The 23597-nt window shown below is 42.6% G+C and overlaps 1 protein-coding gene across 1 annotated transcript in view; it reads left to right on the top strand.

Moving 5' to 3' along the window:
• SKAP1 (src kinase associated phosphoprotein 1) overlaps positions 1 to 23597 on the top strand; it is a 113928-nt gene that overhangs the window by 52310 nt on the left and 38021 nt on the right. The window contains exons 2-7 of the mRNA XM_021706930.1: positions 1605 to 1682; positions 2555 to 2638; positions 6743 to 6867; positions 9139 to 9202; positions 11346 to 11543; positions 20510 to 20560. Of these exons, the coding sequence (XP_021562605.1) occupies positions 1605 to 1682; positions 2555 to 2638; positions 6743 to 6867; positions 9139 to 9202; positions 11346 to 11543; positions 20510 to 20560 (600 nt within the window). The remainder of the gene's footprint in view (positions 1 to 1604; positions 1683 to 2554; positions 2639 to 6742; positions 6868 to 9138; positions 9203 to 11345; positions 11544 to 20509; positions 20561 to 23597) is intronic.

Genomic DNA, 23597 nt, shown 5'->3' with positions numbered 1-23597 from the left:
GAGGGGATGGACTGTCCTTCAAAAGGGCCTCCTCCACCATAGCTGGTCCTCATCCCATCAGTGCCTCCCCCTCAGTAGAACCTGCTGCTGTTTTCTTGGAAAGTACCTTCGGAGGGATAATAGCATTTTCAGAAGGGCAGGAGAAATAAAAGAATGCTAGAAAAATGAACTTTCCTTTGCTGCTGTTCATCCCATGCGTGTACCCTGGGACCCATCTGGAAGGATTTGTGGCAGCCACATAGTTTGCTAACTGTGAAACACATAAATGAAAATAGTCCATGAACAAGGAAGTTGACAATAAGGACCAACTGGATAAAGAATCAGGCAGGTAGACACATTTTAAAAAGAAAAAGAGGCTCCTCTGATCTACACTTCCAAAAGTAAGCTTGAAGTAAAAACTAAGCTAGAAGCAAAAGGTAACCTTAACTACATTTTAACTTGGCTTAAAATGTTATTTTTAAACAAAAAGTAGGTAAAGCACTGAGCAAAGTGCCAGCTCATAGCCACCACTGAATAAATATTATCGTAGGAAATGTTCAAAAAGCAGTTGTTTGAAAAAAATTTTATTTCACCCAAAATTCTCAAGATACTGTACACGTGGCCCAGGTGATTCATATATGGTTCATATTTTGACTAACTTTGTTTGTATTTGGTTTGCCTTGTAAACGTCTTAAGGCAATTCCAAAGAGATTTGGGTTTGAGGACTAAAAAGAATACCTATCAAGATCCTGCCAGCCCCCTCCCTTTGTTCTGTCTAATTAAGAAATGTACAGTGTGTTCTTTAAAGAGTTTTTTTTTTCACTCTTCTTTCATTTTATTTTTTGAGGAGTGAACTCCTTCGTCTTTGTCTCTATCCTTTGCCCCCTTCTGTAAAGTAAGTATAAGCCCCAGTGGAAGAAGATGGATTAGGATCTTGACTTCTCAATAAATTTATACCTGATGAGACTAATTGAAAGCCAAGAATGTTCACAGCATACAATTAGAGGCTGATGTCAGTCTTCTCTTTGTCACAGTGTCTGCAATTCTTAGACCCTTTCTCATTCTTAGAAGAAATCAGGATTTGGCAGTTATTTCCAAGTTCATCTTGCATAGATAACCCTTCCTGTATGAACTTAATAAAATTTATGTTCACAAAGGTGGCTTTCTGTTTGTTGGGGGAAAAAAATTGAGTGTGTGTTTATTGCTCCCTCTGAAGCGACTACGTTTATGGTGGAGTCTATCACTCATTAAAGCTCGTCTGTGCTAGTAGCTATTCATTTGACTTTTGATTATCTCAATGTGGATTATTCAATTTGGAACTTGTATCTACAGCAAATTCTTAATTCCCTAGAGTCCTTTTCCTGCCAATCAGTACGTATTTAAGCTACCTCCCCTTGCTACAAACTAAGGTATGTTCAGATAATTTTAACTGATTTTAGCATTAGGTATAATTGGGAAGAAAGAAAATTAATTTTTTCCCCAGTCATACAGAAATTGTTTTATTTTGTGCTGTGTTTAAGCAGTTGCCCTTCTGTACTCTGTCACTAATGTGGCCTACCCAGAGTAGCCTAAACAAATGAAAATTGTTCAGTATCAACACAGCATCTTGCTTTTGTTCCTCTTAGGAATGGAAGACATCGTAAGAGGAGCTCAAGAGCTTGATAACATCATCAAGCAAGGATACTTGGAGAAGAAAAGCAAAGGTATTGTTCAGACACACAGATCGCAGAACATTCCAGAAAGGGAAGGGAAAAGGAAAAAAGAGGGCTAACATATCAGTTGCCTTCTCTGTGCCCAATAAATACCCTGCTAGGCAAATATAAGGCAAAAGCAGAACAAGGAAAGAAAAAAAGTCTGGTACTTATATGTGGGCTGAAGAGAGATGGTTCAAATCCTCAGGAGACTGTGAGCTTCATCCGGCTTGGGATTGGTTCTGTCTTGCTCACTGCTGTGTCCCCAGTGCCTGGTATCCAACAGGTGCTTAATAAAATGTGTTAAATGGTTGATATTCTTGTCCTCATTTCTCAGTGTGCTCCCCTAAGGAGTGAATCTGTTTTGCCAAGAGTCTAGTTTTAGATCATATGTGAAGCAGCCTCCTTTCAAATTTCAGACAAGCCCAACTCTTAACTCATTCAATTAAAGCAAGTACTGCAAGGGTTGGATTCTTAGGTTTTATCATTCAACAGGAAAACTGGTTTAGCACAGAAAAACCCTTCTTCGTGGCCACGGCCTGGAGAATCATTTTGGTTTGCCAAAGGCAATACCTGAAGATACCGTGGAGAATTTGGAAAGTACAGAATGAGGCTAGAACCTGAAAGACATAAAGGCGACTGGATAGAAAAGACAGCTGTGGGCGCAGAGCTGGCAACCCTGTTCAGAACTTGGACCTTTAGCTGAGCTGGTCCTCTGGACTGAGTCACCGTGGGATAACCTGTGGGAGTGAGAAGGAGAGTTTTACAGTCCATTAACCTGGGACATAAAACAGTAACACACTGGACTGTGTGTTGTTGGATTTTACGGACTCTTTGTGGTTGTAGTTACCTGAATTTATGTGCCCTGCTGCTGTTCTGTTTAGATCATAGTTTCTTTGGATCGGAGTGGCAGAAGCGATGGTGTGTTGTCAGCAGAGGCCTCTTCTACTACTATGCTAATGAGAAGAGTAAGTGATCTTCATTTGCACAGCAGCCTCTCACTCCTGGATGCAGCACTTCGTAAATTCTCAAGCACTTAGATCTCAAGATAGCAGTCCTTAACTAACACCCATAAAGGAACATGCTTAGGAAAGAAATAGGCTTGGGCAGATAATACCTTGCCCATCACCAGAAACACTAGAGCTCACTTTAGAAATTACTTCCCCTTTAAACACTAGGATAGTATAACTAACATATCAAAGGCTCATCTTTTATTATGAATAATAACACGACATTATCAAAATAGAATGTTTTGGCATTTTAAAAAAGAACAAGCAGACCTCCACACAGAGGATGATCCTGGCGACACAGCCCAGTGGCTCCAGCTCATTTTCTAGAGTGCAGATTACCAAAGTCCCTTGCTCTTCCCCTTCCCTCCTGTCCAGTTATTTCATTTCCCATTAGAATTTACCAAGATTGGATAGGGAGTTTGAAATTTACAACTAAAAAGAGATTTTCTTTTTCAAGGGATTTAAATTACTCTATTTCCTTATCAAAAACTAACTGTTCCTGGCCTGGCTCGGTGGCTCAGCCTGTAATCCCAGCACTTTGGGAGGCTGAGGGGAGTGGATTGCCTGAGCCCGTGGGTTTGAGACCAGCCCAGGGAACTTGGCAAGACCTCATTAGCTGAGCGTGATAGCGCACACCTTTAGTTCCAGTTACTTGGAAGACTGAGGAGGAAGGATCGCCGGAGCCCAGCAAGTCAACGCTGGGTGGCCGTGAGTGTGCCACTGGACTCCAGCCTGGGCAACAGAGTGAGACTCCAGATTAAAAAAAAAAAGAACTTCGAAATATTTATAAGCATTAATAACATAGCTAAAATATTATTTTAAAAAATTAATTCTGAGAAAGATTTACACAGCTTAAACAATGGTCCAAAAATAGAACACTAGAGCTCAGGCTTTTTTTTTTCTTTTTTTGAGTCAGAGTCTTACTTTGTCATTCAGGCTAGAGTGCAGTGGCACACTCATGGCCACCGCACCCTCAACCTGCTGGGCTCAGACAATCCTTCCGCTACAGGTGTATGCCACCATGCCCAGCTTATTTTTTGATTTATTGTAGAGACGAGGTCTCACAATGTTGCCCAGGCTGATCTCGAACCCGTGGGCTCAGGCATTTCTCTCACCTCCACCTCCCAAAGTGCTGGGATTACAGGCATGAGCCACTGTGCCTGGCTGAGTTCAGTCTTTCTAAGAGCATGCTCCAAAGTGGATCCTACTGACTACTGGGAAGTAGTCCAGTGGGCATTCCTAGAACCCTGGAGTGTTGAGACCCATATGGTTGCTGTGCCCAAGAGACACCCCTCATCAATCAGATGGCAGCAGCAGCAAAGTGTTGACTCAGGCCAGAGACAGTTTCTTAATGAGAAACTGACTCAGTCAAGTCAACACTCATGAGCTAGACCCCCCAATCCATGTTTAACATAACTGCTTAGTTCATGAGAAGGAACAGAAGATATAAGCACAATTGGACACATCTATAAATAAGTAACAGCTAAAAATTATTATCGTAAATGAATGCAAACTTTCAAATAGGGAAAACCCTTCTCCAGAGTTAGACTACCCCAGGAGCAAAAAGGAAACAAAGTCAATAAAGCAACAATTCTTGAGGAACTTTCCTTGTACTCTGCCACTTTTATACAGAGAATAGTTATACAGATTGAGGAGACCCTTCTTTTTCCTTCCAATCATTTTCTGTTTCTTCTTGATTCCTCCTTTCCCAAACTTAGTCTTCTCTCAATGCCTGGATATCCAGTGTAGAATTAATCAGTTAATCAGCCCAGTTGCCTTTGGACTTCCTGCACCTCTGGCACCGAGGTAGTAGAAGGAACTGCAGTGACTTGGAATTCTTAAGATTTGTCCCTGGCTTGGTGGCACTTGTCTCACTTTGCCTTTCTTCCTACAGCAGTTATCACAGAACTTCGCCTGATACTCACCATCTTGGGTTCCTCAGAACCTTTCCCATCTAGGGGCAAAGTGTGAAGCCCTACTTGGAAATGATAGCAGCATAGTTCAAAACCTGAACAAGTCTCCTATGTCCTTCCGACTCCCAGGCCACTCTCAAATTCAGCAACCAGCTGGGCTTGGTGACTCAACCTGTAATCCCAGCACTTTGGGAGGCTGAGGCAAGTGGATTGCCTCAGCCTACGAGTTCGAGATCAGCCCAGGCAACTTGGCGAGACCTCCTCTCTACAATAAATCAAAAAATTAGCCGGGTGTGGTAGCGCGCGCCTGTAATTCCAGCTACTTGAAAGGCTGAGGCAGAAGGGTTGCCAGAGCCCAGCAGGTCGACACTGGGGTGGCCACGAGCGTGCCACTGCACTCCAACATGGGTGACGGAGTGAGACTCCAACTCAAAAAAAATTCAGCAACCACAATTTCTCCTCTGAATTCTGGGCATCCAACCTAGCCAGGTGTTTGCTTACTTTAAACCTTCAAACTACGATAACGTTTGTGTCAGTGTAAAAATTTTCATTATTTCTTTTACACATGAAGAAGGTTTCGGCATCTCTAGTTGTTTATATTCCTAGATATAAAACCAGGTATCACGTCTGTTCATTCAGAATCCTCTACGCTTGTGGAGAGAGGCGGGGGGCAAGAGCAAGCGACTCAGAGATATTTTATTGACCATTTTGCCATCAGGGTGAAATAAAATCTGGTGACCAAAGAAACAACAAAACATTTTAGTGGCCAGTTAGAACAAAGAGAGATACTTTAACAAAAAAGATTCTGGTGTCAAAAAGCACTGTTGCATGGCTCCCTTCTCGCCAGTTAGTTCTTATTGTGCCCAGGACATTTTCTTAGTAAGAACAGTGTTTGTGTATTTCTTTTAGCTCAACCAGGTGAGGACAGAGTCTTTTTTCTTCTTTTCTTTTCAAAAAATATTGTCATCCCACTACCGTTCTTCTTCTCATCATTATCATCAACAAAAAGTATTTATTGACTGGGTGCGGTGGCTCATGTCTTTAATCCCAGCACTTTGGGAGGCTGAGGCAAGAGGATGGCCTGAGCCCAGGAATTCAAGATCAGCCTGGGCAACATGGCGAGACCTCATCTCTACAATAACTTTAAAAATTAGCCAGGCATGGCTCGTACCTGTAGTCCCAGCTACTTGCAAGGCTGAGGCAGAAGGATTGCCTGAGCCCAGCAGGTGGAGGCTGCGGTGGCCATGAGTGTGCCACTGCACTCCAGCCTGGGCGACAGAGTGAGACCTCGACTCAAAAAAAGAAGAAAAAGAAAAAAAAAGTCTTTATTAAGAAACTCGTTTCACGTAATGTAGAGCACAAAACCTTACCCAGATACAGTGGTTCCTGTTCCCTGTCCCTGTGTGTACTGCCTGACCCACATAGTGACGACACAAAATCCTCAAACACCACCTCTTTTTCTGTTTCTAACATTTTATTTGTCTTTTCAAAGTAGCGACAAGCAGAATAGTCTCTCCTTTCCTTCACTTTCCTTTTATCCCGTTTCTCATCTTCTCATAATACTCAACAGTACTCTACTTCTTCTTAATTTGACCTCTTGGAAGGAGGATAGAATACTGAGTTTTAATTATTCTCCCACTAGCATACATTCCCATCTGACCAGCAGGAGAGGGGGAGAGCAGGTTAGCCCAAATGCTACATCGGGAATGAGAGGCGATTCTGGGACCTCCTAATGCCCCCTTGCACTGCTGTCCCTCCCCTCGATTTGAGCTCTGTGGGCCTTGATAATAATGTTTCAGCTTTGTAATAGCTTTCGAGAGCCTCACGTGTACAGCCACACTCTCTCTGCTGTAATAATTCCTTCACTCTGTTATTATAGATCTCTTAACATTCTAATAAATTCCCTGTCTCTGTTGCACTCCTTTGGCAACATAACCTTTCATGTTGCATTTCCCTAGCTTGGCAGTGATATCTGCCTCACTGTCGCAGTCGCCTCTTCTTAAGCTTCCCTAATAACCTTTCCTTGACTATTATGGTTCCTCGGGGATGTTACAGCTGTTTCTGAGCTTTTATTTCACATACCAGAGAAGATGCCCTCCCTTGGCAGTTGCATCTCTCTAGGGATACAGGGAGCTTTCCTGTCTTGCAGGCAAGCAGCCCAAAGGGACCTTCCTCATTAAGGGCTACAGTGTGCGGATGGCCCCCCACCTGCGAAGAGATTCCAAGAAAGAATCCTGCTTCGAGCTGACCTCCCAGGATAGGCGCAGCTATGAGGTAGGACGAACCGAGGAGATGGGGATCCTTATTGGTGTTGCAGCTTTGTTTTGTATTGCATGGGAGCCATGGTTGCTATGCTGGGTTCCAGCCTTTCTTTGTCACCTGCTCATTTCTTACCATCTAAGACCCTCTCTCTTGACATGCCCTCACCTTTGCTATGTCACGCCCTCCCTTCCCTCTGTCACCACTCTCACTGTGGATACTGGCTTTGCTTGGCTTCCATCTCTCCCTCCCTCCCTCCCCATCTCGGTCTCATGCCATAGGTGACATGCTTGTCTGTTGCAGTACACAACCCAATTTCTCACTTATATGCTCCGATTTTATAGCTTTAATTCCCCTTCTCTTTATTTTTCAACTGATAATCTTCACTTCCCTCCACAAAACAGAAGAAGGAAAATCTAACCATAGAGTAAAAACTAATGTATTATCCCGTGTTCATCCTGCTATCCAAAATAACCTTCTCATGTGTAGATGCTTTGTCTATCTGGAAGGATTTCTGAAATATTGGTGAGACCTGTTATTGAATAGTAACAAGAATAACTGAAGAACTCGTGGACCTGGTCGGGACAAGAAAGACTGAGTCCTTGCTGTGTTCATTTGTATACATTTTAAATCTTTACCTCATGCACTTATTACCTATTATAAAATTAATCAAAGCAAAACATTTCTGACCATGGAAATATGGTGATTTTTACCAAAAATATATGTTTGTGTACGCATGTGTGTATACTGTTTCCTGATTGTTGGTAATTTTTATTTTATCACACATTTGCTAAAGCAATTTAGAAAAACTTTAGCTAACTTTTGAAAAAGAGAAAAACCATGCCAAGATTAAATTAACCACTTTAATAACCCTTTGACTTCTTCCAATTTTTCTTAGCATTCGTCTTTTTATATTTCTACAGTATCTTAACCCTGAATTTGACAAAAATGCAGGTCTTCATTATGCAATTTTCCGAATTTTTTAAAACTTTAAATTAAAACTTTTCTATAGAGTTCTTTTTGAGTATATAATATAGATATATGTACTGAATATATATCTAGTTCTTTTTATTATTAAAGTCTGATGGTAGCACATCCAGATAAAAGTTTATACAACAGGGCTCAATCAATATCTAGAAATGTTTGATTAGACATGTGCTTTTAAGAAACCAAGAATGACAATGTCTATTAATAAGTATTATACAGAAATCTCATTTCCTCTTATTGTATGTATCTTTTTCTTACCCTAATGGCCAGATAATTAAAATATTTGTCAGAAACAGTTATTTCAAGTTGATTCATTTAAAATTTAAAAATACCAAAGACCCATGCTCGACTGACCTGTGTTGTGAATCAGAATGTAGTTTATTTACTTTCCTTTGGTCCATTGAATCCAATCATTATCATGGTCTGTGGATTCTTTCTCTACAATATCCTTTGGATGTTTCCCTTCTTATTTATTCCCACAGCCATCAATATAGCTAAGCTCCTATCACTTACCCAGAGGATTAGTTAAGCAGATTTCTAGTTGGTCCTCTATCTCCAGATTTCTCTATTTCAATCCTTACTGCTCACAACAATTGAAAGAACCCCCCCCCCACCAGCCTTTGCTAGAATTGATAGTGACTTCCTATTGCCTACTCTTTAGGTCTGAACGCCTAGTACTCAGCATCCTTTTATCAACTCTTCTCTGACCTTCAGTTCTCCAACTTCATCTTTATTGTTCTTCAGTCAAGCTGATCTGCCTGCTTCCCCATCCATGATCTTCTCATTCCTGGCCTTTTGCAAATGATCCTCCTATTTGAAATGTCCATCTCCCTCCACCAGTCAGTTTCCACCAACTCTTTCTTAAGATTGAACCAAAACAGTATTACTTCAAGCCTACTCCAGGCAACAGGAAGTGCTCCCTGTCTCCCCTCAACATCCAGTTGTTGTCATATGCACGTCCTTTGTAGTGTGCCCATGTCATGTGTGTATGTTGGTTTGCCTTTTTTCTCTGTAAACTTTTCTCAAATAAATGCCTGATGAAGGAAGAGATAATCAAATGAATGAATGCACATGGACATGAATGTCTGGACTCAAAGAGCTGTCATCTCTGGGTATGCAAAATTGCCAAAGGAAAAAAAACCAGTTTGAGTGAAATATTTGGTCTTTACACGTTAAACAGGCAGAGAATCCTGAGCTTTCAACCTGACTCTGAAACTCACTTCCTCCCTTTGCACCTTCCTATCAGGATTCATGAAATATCAGTGAAGATGATAAATTAACTCACTAATTTCTCTCTAGTTTACAGCTACTAGTCCAGCGGAAGCCAGAGACTGGGTGGATCAAATAAGTTTCTTATTAAAGGGTAAGTGTCAATGTTGCAGAAATAAAACTTGGTGGGTTTGCAGTTGAAGTTATGTTGCATACATATAACCTACAGGCTTTAGTATGTAATTTCTGTCACTTCTCGCCTCTGCCTTTCCTACCACACCACCCATATTATAAAGATAAATAGTATCATATGTGAATCAGAAGGTAAAGTTGTCATCAACCTGGAGTGGTCCTCTGATAACACAGCGCATCTACCTGCCTACTGGCAAGTCTGCAATATTCATAGTCACTAGAAAAAAGACACTAAAAATAGCTCAGTCCAATTCAGTGTCTCCTAACCCCTTATATTCTGGAAAGGAAAGATGTGATATCCAACTTAAAGTCATCTAGTTGCAATTGAGATTCAAAATCTTCTTGTTTCATTCCTAGGAGGAAGTAGAAATCTAAACTAATCGAGGTGGCCTTCAGGGACATTGGACATTAAAAACAAATTGCTCTTTCCCAAGTCACAATAAAATACTCCTTGCTCTGGGATGGGAAGAGTCCTGCCTGAAGATATTAAATGACTGCTCTTAGAGTACCCTCTGCTGGCCAGCCTGCAGGCAAAGCAGGAACAGTGGCCCAGGAAGCCTTATCTGGGAGTGGCCTGGCAGGTATTAATAGAAATAGCCAACCTTGAGCGTGTGTCGCTTGGCATCGGATAACCCTCATATGCCATCGTGGCAGGATCCTGCCTCTACGGAATGGCAGAAACACCAACTTAATACATGGCTCAAGACCTAGGAAGAAGCACATCAACCTAGAAACACCAAGACTTTTCCTCTCAGTTTTTTATTCTGCTATAAGACTTTATTGTGGAGAAAAAGAAGGAAGCAGAGCTTTAATTACAAGCATTGCCTGTTCTACTCACTTATGCCTTTGCTCTCACAAAAACAAACTATTGCATCCACCAACAGCATCACGTATAATAGACTGGAACTAGGCAAACATGAACATTGATGGCAAGACTACAGGGTACACTCATCTAGGTGCCTTGGATTTATGCGTGTAATATACCCCTAAGTGTGTAAACCTCAATAAAACTCAAAGCAGCTTTATTGAGCTGTACCCTGTGGTACTTTCAGAATCCCACATTGAAGAAATTATTCATTCCATTTTATTTTAAAACAAACAAAATAATAACATATGGTTTCAGCCACAAATGTGTCTTTGATCCTTTCCTCATATGTGGTGGCACCAGAACTCAAATGAAAATGGTTGCAAAATCTTTATTAAAAGCCTAATCAAGCCAAACAGTGTTATTGTGTTTGGAAATGAACATCGGATGTCTCTCCAGCCTTTCCTCCCCCAGAGTACACCGACGGCACTCGCCCATCCTGCAGAGGGCCCTCAGCAGGGTTTCAGAGAGCACTCTGTACTGTACTTTGGAGAATGTACCTTCCCAGTTCCCCATTAAAATAAAAAACCAATCTCCCTCCCCTGCCCTGGCACTCCCCAGTGCTGTATCGGCTCAACATCCTCTGTGCGGTGACCCACTTTAAGGTCAGCCAGACTGTGCAGTTGCAAAAGGACATGGCGACTGCATTGTCCAACCACTCCCAAAGTCTTGTATATTACTGTTCTATTTTTCCAGCCCCCATTTCTTTTTCTCTTCCACTTTCGCCCATTTTTCTCTCTGCAAACAAATTTGTCTGAAATTCTGCAGCGAGATGGCAGGGAGAGGGGCTTCTGACAGCTCAGACACCCTACAGAAGCCACTCTAGCTCCCACGGCTCTGTGCCCCTGGGAGGACCACAGGCTTCATTTGCCTTCCAGTTTTCTGCTTGGTGAGCCGTGAGTGGCATGCTGGCTTTTCCTCTTCTGGCCTGTCTTCCTCCCTTTGCCTTGTGTTCCCATTCACACACCCATACTTTTCAGAGCTGCTTCACCCTGATCAAGTTTTATTGCGAGAAAGGATTTATGTTGATGGTTTAAACCTGATGCAATGCTAGTCTGGCCTTTTCTGTAGATTTCCTGCCACCAAGGCCCACATAGAAATAACAGCACTTAACCTAGTGTTTCATTTTCTTTTGACATGTTTTATTCTCATCCCTCCTCCTCCTTCTCCCTCTTTCCTTCCCTGCCTTATTCTTTTCTTTTTCAAGGTATTTGATTCATTCTCATCTTTGCCCTGGCAGATCTGAGTTCCTTAACCATTCCATATGAAGAGGAGGAGGAGGAGGAAGAAGAGGAAGAAGAGATGTATGATGATATTGATGGTTTTGGCTCCCTTAATTCTGGTTCCCAGCGCAGACCGATTATCTTGCCTGGGAGTGTGGGGATAAAAGAGCCTACAGGGGAGAAAGAAGAAGAAGAAATTTATGAAGTCTTACCAGGTGAGAAATTTTGTCCTCTGATTATCTTCTAGTTTCAGGAATTCTTGACAGGGCTGGAAAGTGTAACTGAAAACTTTAGGGTGTGTCTTACATCTGTGCCATGTGAATCACCTTATTACACATGCCAACAAGGAAAAAAAGTCCAGAATACTCATGTTTCGTTGGCTTACTGTGAGTTTGAAGTGAGTCATTAAAACTCTCTAGTTTCAACTTCTTTTCCATGTAATTGTGAGAGTAATGGAAGGCTGCCTCAAAATTATGAAGGATTTCAAAAATCTAAAATATATACATGCTGACAGACCTTTTTATTCATACAGTAAAACCCAGTAGAACCCAATTCATTATTGGGTTCAGATATGCCACAAATCAAATCTTATCTCTTAAAAAAAAAACCCTAACATAGCTGGGCAAGATGACTTATATCTATAATCCTAGCACGTTGGGAGATAGAGGCAAGAAGATTGCCGGAGTCCAGAGGTTCAAGACCTGCCTGGGCAACTTGGTGAGACCTTGTCTCTACAATAAATCAAAAAATTAGCTGGGCGTGGCACACACCTGTGGTTCCAGTTACTTGGAAGGCTGAGGCAGAAAGATCACCTGAGCCCAGCAGGATGAGGCTGCGGTGGCCGGGAGCGTGCCACTGCACTCCAGCCTGGGTGACAGAGTGAGACTCCACCTCAAAAAAAAAAAAAGAAAAGCTTAACGTGTTTTGTCTGCCCATCATTACAGCTGGTCTATTCCATATATTTCTTTTTGTCCAAAGGCATGGTAACTAGTATCTCAAAAAGTGTATAGTCATCACTGCTTCCACATAGCCACTTCTGGTAGGGATAACAGCAGCTGGTGAACAGTGCAGAGCTCAGTGGGGGTCAGACGATGGAAAACTGAAGCCTGAGCCTTTTAATTGTGAGGTAGTTAGACCACAGGAACACTGAATCTTCAAGTCCATTCAGAAAGATCGTTCCTGTGGAAATTTGCCAGGAGTTCAGTGCTCTGCTGAGAAATTCAAGTTAAGCCTAAATTTATAGCAATGTAAACCTCAATCCCAGATGAACCTAGGTACTAAGGTGAATCTAACACTCAAGCCCCTGAAGATAGGGCTGGTTGCTAAAAGCATCATCAGTAAGCAACTTGCACTGCAAAATTTCCTAAGAAGAGGATTCAGTCCTCTCCATGCTGCATTGATCTCTTCCCTGGGGAAGAAGCTATGTCATTACTTCCTGAGTCAAGGGGCAGGACTCTGGCCACACAGCCTCTCCCTACTGGGAACTTCACCCACCCACCAAGGCAAGCCTGCTTCTTCTCCTAGCACTTCCAGCCTCTGCCAGTCCCGACTTCTCCAGCCTTTTTGTTGTGTTTTATTATGCAAATGATATCTTGGTTGAGGTCGAGCCATTTCTTGTGTCTGACGTTAAAAAAAAATGATAATTTCCTCAGCAAGTCATCGTCGTTAATGAAGTTTTACAAAAACAGATACAACCAAAGGAAAATAAAATTTCACAGGTGATAAATTTTTCCAATTTCCCTGGCAGAATTCGATAGGATTGTTAAATTAAGAGTGAAGGTGTCTGTTAGAAAGCAACGAGCAGTGATGGGTAATTTTATAGAGTGGAAAATTGAATCAAATTGCTACATTAAAACACAGCTCCTCTGAGAATCTTCCCTTTCACAGTCTGCTCCATTGCAACAGCAGGGTGCAGAAATGGATCTAATTCACAACACTCCCTAAAAGGAGATACACTCCCCAACTTGGCCAGAATCTTCCTGTGAGCTCACTCTGCTTCCTGTTCTGTTCTTTCCTGCCCAGGCCTGGGGAAATATCCAGGTGACGCTCCACTTTGGGCTACAGTTGTGGAAGGGCACTCTGGGAAAACCTCACTGAACCACTCAGCCTTCTGTGGTGGGAAAAAAGGACCTTTTTATGCACCATGTTTGGTTGTCAGAGGAGTCAGGGAGGGGTGGGGCTGGTGCTCAGAGACACAGAGCAAAGGAGCCTGAAGGCAAAGAGGCCTTAGAAAATAAGATGAGTTTGGGACATCGCCTTACCCCATGGGGGTGGAGGCAGCCGTGAATGTATGATTGGCTTCTGAACGACTATCTTTCTCCTGCCTCCTAAACTACCCTTGGCCATTGCAGCACTGCCCAGGGCATCAGGGCACTCCTCCAAAATTCCCACCAACTTGTTGTTGGAGTGGACACGATGGCATACACTGATCTGCCTTCTCAAAGAAAGTTTTTACCCTGCACCCACAATAGCTGCCCATTGGAAGTGTGGAAGGCCACACAGTAGGAAAACCAGGGTCTCTTTCCACAGGTTAGGAAAACAGCAGCTAACTTGCCTACAAGTCTTCAAAGGCCGACACTGTAACCCAGTCAACAGATTCTTTCCTAAAAGTCTCTATCCATCACAGGTCTTACAGACAGTGTTGGAGGTGGGATCTATTAGCATTTAATTATGGCATGAATATTTCAGCCACAAGTCTCCATTCACCCACCTTCCTGTCCACTCCGCTCAGCTGTTGCTTCTGAAATTGCTATTTGAGTTTTGCATGTGCCACACTGCCAGTCCTGAGGAACTGAGAAGGAGTGTGATGGGAGCCTAACATTGCCTCCCTTCTGCCACCCTCTCATAAGACCACCTACCAAGCAGTGGTGTGAGATAACATGGTATTCCCGGTGAAAATGCTGGCTCTAAGTCAGGATGAATCTGTTCTGCCGCCTACTAGTTGGGAGAACTCGAGCAAGTTACTTGCACTCTGTCTGTCTGTCCCACCTGTAACATGGGGAAACCAGTAGTAACTGTCCTAGAGAGATGTGGTGAGGAGTATAGATCTGATATGGGCAAAGCACTTAGCACAGAGCCTGGTTTACAGAGCCCTCGGGATATACTGGCTATTACTGACGTGGTGGTGTTTAAATTGGAATTATTATTTCCTTGAAGCATTCAAGGTATGGCTAGGTCCCCACCCTCACCAACAGGACCCAAGACAGTTGAGTTGGACCTTTCCAGTTCTGTGTAAGAAGCAGGTGAAATTAAAATTCCTGAGCAGATGGAATGTGAAACACACCTTCTGCTCAGGTTTGTTTTTACTGCGAGGCCAGGTGCTGGGTGGAGGGACAGCCTACAGTAACATTGGATTGTGCTAACGTTGCATACCCATCAATGGTCAAATGGCTTGGGCCTCCAACATTTGTTTCATCATAACAGGTAAATGTGCTTTGTGGAGGATGTTTAGCATTGATGGTTCTGCTAATCTTCCTCTTTGGGTCGGGGCCCACACAAGCCCTCGCTGTCTCTATGGGGAGAGTCATGTACGCAAGAGCTCCCTTCCAGAGTGTAATTTAGATGGGCTTCCTAGCAGAGAGGAAAGTGTGTGGAAGACATACCAAGTCAATAGAAAAAAGTTCTTCCTAGTCAAAATAATGTAGGGGTCATCACATAAATTCACAGCATCACATTAATCATGGGATAATTAGCATTTGCCACGTGACTAGCAGTCTTCTCCCTGTGAGGCAAAAACCAGAGCATTCAAGGTTTCCATCCAGACCACAAAAATGTTCGCCCTGGAAAATATGGTTTCAAGCTTGGTATCTGGTGGCATTTCTGAACATCCGTTTGAGCATATGGGGGCCCTTGATTTTTAGGATCTCATTTGCAGTAGATTAAACTGCAGGGAACTGCCACAAAGAAATGCTAAAGCAATATGTAGAAAATGGGAGGCTTTTCTGAGCCATCTCTCACCAACGCCACTGCCCTCCCCTCCAAGTTATTTTACAGGCCAGCATAGACCTAGTTCCATGATTCAAGATTCCATAAAAGGACAACTTTAATCAGGTTTCTCTTTGTCTGAAGCCTCAAGGCTGGAGTCCAGCAAGGCGCCTGAGACCACTGAAGCGCTGTAACTGGGGCCTGGCAGCAGCTGCAATGGCAACGGAATCTGGCTGCGTTCTCCAGAGGGATTTCAGAAGAGCGAACAGAAAGAGAGAGGAGAAGCCCTCCCTGGGAATTTCTGTGCACATTCCGATGCTGCCTGCACTGCCCCGGGGTGTTTTTATAGACCTAGAAACCAGATTGCTTCATATTACTGGGTTTTCTACAAATTTGAGTCAAATGGAAACAAGCATTCTGTGGAATTAGTTTTTCCCCTGTATCCATGTCCAGACCCACAGGAAGGGGGAAAAAACAGAGATCAAAACTGCAAAGTTTATGAAGAAAGAGCATGAGGGAAGAGTCAACACCATCACCTGGCCTCCTCCAAGCATCCTGGCTTCTTCTTCTCTCTCTCTCTCTCTCTCTCTCTCTCTCTCTCTCTCTCTCTCTCTTCCCTCTCTCTCTCTCTCTCTCTCTCTCTCTCTCTCTCTCTCTCTCTCTCACTCCCAGGCACACTAAGCCCCAGCCACACAGAACCATGTTTTTTCTTCTACCTAGAATATCCCCCTCGATCTCAGCCTGTGAAATCCTACACATTCGTCTCCAATGTGCTCTTCAGTGACGCCTTCCCACATACTCAACTGGAATTCAGCTTTGTTTCAGCCTTTACCACAGTGATTTGTGTTCAAGTCTTTCTCCCCAATTAGTAGGTGCTCAGTTATTACTTGTGAAATTAATTCAGTGCATTCCAAGTGTTGCAGTTAGCATAAATTAAGTTTAATATCTTATACATCAAAACCATGCCATGGAGATAGGCTACAGACATTTCAAGCTAACAGTTGAGATTACCAAATACACAATAGACGTAAATGCATTATTAGCATCTTGCTTGCATTTTCCAAGTTGTCTGGTGAGGTGCTGTAATGTCCATGGATTTATAAAATATCTGTGCATGCCGGGAAGCAGTTTATTTCTACTTTTCTGCATGTTCCCTTTGCACTCTGAGTCTGTCTGCATTTCTGCTGCAGCTGTCACCAGAGCACCTTGACATCTGGTTGCACATTGATACAGTTGGCATTTTTTAAGCTTTTGTCACTTTGCTTTATTTGGGGAAGTGATTTCCCCTCTTTCTGATCTAACCATTCTTTTCAAATGTTATTCTTTCTAAGATCAGTTTAGTGGATGTCAGAGGGATATCAGAGCAGCACTTCAGAAAGCAGCCAGGTGTCATGAGAAGCTGGCTCCTCTCTGTCCCTCCGAGGTGGTTTCAGTGTCCTATTCCTCTCAGCCTCTCATTAGTGTCCCTGACATTGTGCCAAGAATGTTGATTGAAATTGACTCTCCGGATACTGATGCTCATTTGCGATGCCCCATGGTTCTCTTACATGTTCACACAGTTAACAGAATCTTCTTCCACTGTTTTCCCAGTTGAGATGAGATATTTGGGGATCAAGTAGAGCATTTAATGTAATAAGTGGACAGTAATCTTTAGAGGTTAATTTGTTTAAAACCTATGTAAGGTTGGGGTCCCATATGCCCTGTTAGGAGCAAGGACCATTATAATCTATTACTGTTTAAAGTTGAACTAGCACATAAATTTTAATTCTCTCTTAAATGAAGATGTATTTCCGAAGATGTAATGCTAAAATGCCTAACAATATTCTTATAAAGAAGTACAACAAGCTCTTTAGCCTAAAAAATGTTTTTCAAAATAGTCTCTTAAAATTAAAGCCTCGCATTAGAGATGAATAAAAATGAGAAATGTAACCCACTCTCTTTTTTTCTGTTGCCATATAATCAGTTGTTTTGACATTGGAGTTTGAAAGACACCAGTAGGGCTTCGTGGAAGGATCCAAAATAAATCAGATGTCTCTCCATTTGTATGGTGCTCTCTGACCCTGGGGAGGGATGGAAGGGTGTGCTTTCCTCACTACGTGACAGTGCTCTATACTCAGTTTTTCAAAGACCTAGAGGCGCAGCATCCAACCCATCAGTAGCAAAGCTTTGTGACTTGAGCCCACTTTGAGCCACTGGGGAAGGACAGAGTTAGAACAGATGTGGGAATTGAAGCTCCCTCATTCACCTCCATCACCATGGAGCTTAGTAATGGCGGCAAATGATATATAAACCCTATGGCCAACGTTTTTCTTTTTCTAGGTGATTCCAAAGGTGCGATGGAAATCAGAGTACCTGGTCTGGAATTGAACTGCATAGAACCAATTCCTGTTTTTCCATTTTCATATCAGGACGAGATTAAGTGCTGTTGCCTGAAAAGATAAAGGAATCAAGTTTTAGTTTTCATTTTTATCGTTGCAAATACATTTACATTCCCCCATTTTACAAATGCAAAGAGCAGGCAAGCCACTTTCAATAATTTATTTTAAAATCAATGCTAATGAGGTTATGTCTCGTCAGTGGCCAAGTTTTACAATAAAGTCTGATTTATTTAGAAAAGATCTTTGGTGTAGCTTCCCATCTAATGGTGGTGGGAAGGAGGTGGAATAGCAGGCACAGTGACCCTCCAACTTCGGATCCAATTTGTAATTCACAGCGGAGATCTGACCCAATTTACATTGATTAGAATTGGGAGGAAGAGACAACTGTGCACAGACAGCCGAGGTAGAATAAACTCTCTCTGCAAAAGTGCCTAAGCACAGCAAATTATTGGTCTTTGTGACTGAGTTGTTTGATATCAGCAAAAGAGCTGCCTCTGTCCAAATTATTGGTTGTCTCTAAAACGGAGGCATAGCCCTGGCTCTGGTGTTTTCAGTCCTGTAAAATGAGTCCCACGTCAGAAAGGAAAAGCATCACGACAGAGGAAGGAAGGAAGTGGACAAGTAATGAGAAGACAATGTGCAAAGAATAGCATTTAATGTGATTTATTTCAGCATCATCTATTTCCTATATTCTATTTCACTCCTCCATTATCTCACATCTTTATTCCTCACGGTGGAGTTGGGGAAGCACCACAGGTGGTAAGGAGGAAATTCTCTGCTGTGAGGTCGCACATTGAGATAAGAATTGTTGGGTCAAAGTGCTCCTTTCTCCATAGTATCTTGGAAGACAGACTGTGTGTGTGTGTGTGTGTGTGTGTGTGTGTGTGTGTGTGTGTGTGTGTGTGTGTGTATAACATATATATGTGTGTGTATCTATTTAATCTTGGAAAGAGGTGATTTATTTTCCCGGAATATTAATCTCTTTATTTTTATATTTTCAGAGTGATGACATTTTTTATGACATCAATTACTTCTTTAATATTCTGTAGTACTCTAACATATTTTTATACTGTTTTTATGCAACTTCTTCTTATGTGTAAGTTTGGCGATTACTACCCCTAGTTTGACATACCAGAACTCATATTGCCCTATAACCTTAGATTTAAAAAGAAAGAAATGGGTGGGGCGCTGTAGCTCACGCCTATAATCCCAGCACTTTGGGAGGCCAAGGTGAGAGGACTGCCTGAGCCCACGGTTTTAAGGCCAGCCTGGGCAACTTGGCAAGACCTTATCTCTACAATAAATTTTAAAAATTAGCCGGGCATGGTGGCATACGCCTGTAGTTCCAGCTACTTGGAAGGCTGAGGCGGAAGAATCGCCTGAGTCCAGCAGGTTGAGGCTGCGATAACCATGAGCAGCATGCCACTGCACTCCAGCCTGGGCAACAGAGGGAGACTCCAACTCAAAAAAATAAATAAATAAAATAAAAAAAGAAAGAAATGCCCCAGACTGTTTTCTCAAAGGTTCCATTTAGTGACAAAACTATGGAGAAGCAGGCCAGGCATGGTGGCTCATGCCTGTAATCCCAGCATTTTGGGATGTCAAGGTGAAAGGATTGCTTGAGTCCAGGAGTTCAAGACCAGCATGGGCAACATAGCAACGACTTCATCTCTACAAAAATCAGAAATTAGCTGGGTGTGATGGCATGTACCTGTAGTCCCAGCTACTCAGGAGGCTAAGGCAGAAGGATTACCTGAGCTGAGAAAGTCAAGGCTGCAGTGAGCCACAGTCATGCCACTGCATTCCAGCCTGGGAGACAGAGTAAAACTCCCAACTTTAAAAAAAAAAAGAAAAGAAAAGAAGAAGTAAGACAAGCACGTACCAAAAGTCCCAAAAAGAGAAAGTGGCTAGGAGAAGCTAAGGGTTCAGCCCTCAAAACATTGCTTATTCTACCCCGTCGACTGTGTGTGTGTACATGTGTGTACGAGAGAGAGTATATTTTTGCTCATTTTGCCTCTAACAGATAAATATGATTCTGGTACACATACTTTCTTTATAAAAGCCCAGTTCCTATTTTATCAGATAATACGAAGCCTGAGATGAAACAGGTTAATGAGGGTAAGAAACGTAGGCCAATCATGTTGTGACTTCGACCATATAAACACTTGACTGGAGTTAGACACTGTCATTGACTGAGAACCCATTGTGGATCTATGGCAATTAATTAAAAGACCATTCCAACTGCCCTCAGGAGCTTATACTCTAATGAACAAGGCAGGCTGAATAAAAACAGTAAAAAGATAACTACAAGCCCCAAGTACTGGGAACATAAAATTATGTACATGATCAGCCTTCGCTGCAGCTGAACAAAGATGGATACATTAAGGACTAATTAATCACAGAGGGTTTAAACACCTACTTCATCTCTCTCTCTCTCTCTTCCCCCTGCCCCCCAATATCCTAACTCTGGAGTGCTTAAAACCAGAGACAATGCTTGCACAGAGGTAATATATTTGGAAGAGAATTCAAGAAAGGTGAGGAGAAACAGAGTTTGAAGGATTAGGATTCTAGTAATAGGCACCTAAATGATCCAATGAATTGGAAGCTCCCCAAGAACAGGAGCCCTAACAGTCTTGTCATCTTGTCCCCAGTTCCTAGGGTGGTGCCTTCAAAAAAAAAAAGCACTTCAAAATGCTTGTAAATTAATGGATGGATGGGACAGGAAGGGGGAGAGGGCTGGTTTGAAGGTGAGAGAACACGGTAATGAAACTTTCCTTAAAGAAGAGAATGTGGTGTGCTCAGAGACCGGAGACCGCTCTGTGTAAAGAACTTGAGATTGCTGACCACGAAATGCTAATACTGATCATTTATCCCCTCAGATGAAGAGCAAGAGCCAGAAGAGGATGACAGTGGCCCTGGACGAGAGGGAGGTATGGAAGCTTCATAAATGCACAGCACTGGATAGAACATTCAACTAGAAAAAGTGCCTTTCTCCCAGACTACAAAAATTAATTATAATTAAGAGGGTACTGGTATGCAACCCCAAAAGTCCCCAGATAAAGCATAAGGATAAGGAAGTGCCTTAACTTTATTTTATTTTTTTATTTTTGGAAATACCTTAACTTTAAATCAGCTACCCATTCACTGTAATTAATGTTCCCAGAACAGCTGGTTTATCCTCAAGAGGGTGGGAAGCCAAACCAGATATTTATTTTTTTCCTATCAGTATTTCTGAAATCAGTACAGTGAAAATAGAATTGCCTCATCTCTAAGAGATCGGAGGATTGAGAATGGAAAGAATGGAAATGTCTCCTCTCTGAGAGGCCCGGAGATTGCAAGTTCAGAGGGGAATGGAAATGTGTCAGATCTGAAAAGTGAACGTGGGGTGAAGGATAGAATTGCTTGGTGATGCTGACTTCTGATGGCCCGGTTTGATTCCAGGCACATTTGGAAATGAATATTTAACAGGTTTGTTGAATACAAAATTACGTCTTACTCATCCCAGACTGTTAAGCATGCTTCAGGCTGTCAGTGAGCCCATCCTTTCTAAGGTCAGGTGGCCCTCGGAAGCCCCCTGAAGTGGACCAAGGACCTGTTCTGTCGTTGTCAGTGAAGGAATGCTGTGCCTTGCAGGGGGCCACCTCAAGGACATCATTCCATCAGCGGAGCCGAATCATGACTGATTTCGAGACTAGATGATTTTTTTTCCTTTCCCTTGCTGCTCCCTCTCCATGTCCCTGGCCCTGCCTTTTCCCAGTCTCCTCCCCGCTCCTTTCCTTGTGCTTTTTCTTCTCTTCCTTGCCCGTTCAGCAAAGCCCCCTCTCCTGGGTTCATTCGCTCTACAGGAAGCAAATACTTAAAAGGCTTAGGACCCCAACTTCATAAGGGTCCAACTTCTGCCAGGGGAGAGAAAAGCCAGTGAAAGGGGCAGCAGCAGAAGTCACGTGCCAAGGCAGAAGAGAAAGAGAGCAGCTGGGGTGGGCATGATGCAAGGATGTGAGAGTGGCATCAAGTTCCTCCTCACGGTGACCATGTGATACCTTGTGATGAACACATGATACCTCATGAGACACACGTGATCATCATGTTGAACATGTGATACTTCGTGATGATGAACACGTGATACTCATGATGGTGACTACATGATACCTCATAAAGATGAACACGTGATACCTCCCCATGAACACATGATACCTTGTGACGGTGACCACGTGCTATCTCGTGTTGATGGCCACATGATTAAGTCCATTCTGAAACCTTGATACTGTTTTCTATTTGCTGTACAGAATCCCAGCTGAAAATCTGTTCTGATCCACCCTGTTCCACATATATCTTTTCTCAGCCAACTCCCATTACCAGTGCAGAAAAGAAACCCTTCACATGGACAGCATGGGTGGAGTAGCTGTAAGCTTCCTATGGCCGATTTTATATTAAACTCCATTCAGGAAGCATCAGTCTTTTGACAAAGTGTAAATTTCAGTTTCATGCTCCTTTCTCATCTCACTTCCTTTTTTCATCCGTTTCTAAGCTTAAACCTGGGAGGTGAGAGGAGATTTATTTCTTAACTGTTCCAACAGCTATAATTCAACTGGGCTTAAAAAACACACAACCCTTTTGTTCCTCATGCTTCCTGCCTCCGAAATAGGTGTTGTTAAAGTATAGCAAGCTCTAAACATGTTTCTGTGGTTTATACATCCCACCCATTATAATGATTGGTGATTCAGTGATTAAAAAACAGAAGGACTTTTCGCTCTCTCTGCAGAATCTGAGGAAGGAATTTTTATTATTCGTGTTTACTTATTTATTTATTGAATTTATATAGTGCCTTTTCTCCAAAGGAGCTATAGAAACAGCAACAAATATGTAACATCCAAATGTCATCACTTAGTTTTATAACAATAAAATATAGAGGTCTGGGGGGAAGGGCAGACAGCCCCAGTGAAGGCAGTTAGAAGGCAGGGAGCTTGGCCAGGCACAGTGGCTCACGCCTACAATCCCAGCACATTGGGAGGCAGGGGTGAGAGGACTGCCTGAGCCCAGGGGTTCAAAACTAGCCTAGGCAATTTGGCAACACTTCGTCCCTACAGTACATCAAAAAATTAGCTGGGCACGGTGGTGTGTGCCTGTAGTTCCAGCTACTTGGAAGGCTGAGGTGGAAGGATCACCTGAGCCCAGCAGATCGAGGCTGCGGTGGCCATGACTGTGCCACTGCACTCTAGCCTGGGCAACAGAGTAAGACTCCAACTCCAAAATAAAATAAAAACAAAAGACAGGGAGTTTTAGAACAGTCTTTATGACATAGACAAGCTACACAAGTTTGTGCTACATAGAGTTTCTCAGGTGTCGGCATGCTTTTTTGGAAGAAAAAAATTAATTTTAAGCAGGTTGACCTTTCCCTTCCTCCTTTTCTCCTAAAAGATTCTGTGCCTAGCAGGGTTACCTTTAAAACCCAAGGTCTTTTCTCTGATATCCATGGATCCTGTTCCTTGAATGCTGTGCTTTTCCCTAATGGAATTGCTATCATTTTTAAGGCCCAACTAGATCTTATCAGAAGGGGGGAAAGAAATTTCAGTTTATCCTTATTGAGTGTTAATGACCCTGTAAGATGTAATTTATTTTATTTTATTCTGTTACCTAGAAAATCTATCACAGCCTTGTAGTATTGATTGTTCAATCTATAAAGAGCTTGGTTTACAGCACGACTGTTAGTAACAGAGTTATTTTAAAGAGCGACTCTTCAACACCTCAGATTTTCACTACATTTTCAACCCATCAGCCTAGCTAGTCTACACTAAGGGTCTTAGGAAATGAGAGCTTATCTCCCTTCCTTATCATGAAAAGGTAACATCCAGGTAGCCAGAAATAAAACTGCTCATCGCTGTTGGTATTAAAATAGCATCAGCCGGGCTCGGTGGCTCAGCCTGTAATCCCGAGCCTTTGGGAGGCTGAGGTGAGTGGATTGCCTGA

Source organism: Carlito syrichta, unplaced genomic scaffold (genome assembly GCF_000164805.1).
Source record: "Carlito syrichta isolate Samal-C Ts95f unplaced genomic scaffold, Tarsius_syrichta-2.0.1 Scaffold316209, whole genome shotgun sequence".
NCBI classification, from domain to species: Eukaryota; Metazoa; Chordata; class Mammalia; order Primates; family Tarsiidae; genus Carlito; species Carlito syrichta.
This window is presented reverse-complemented; position numbering and strand designations above follow the sequence as displayed.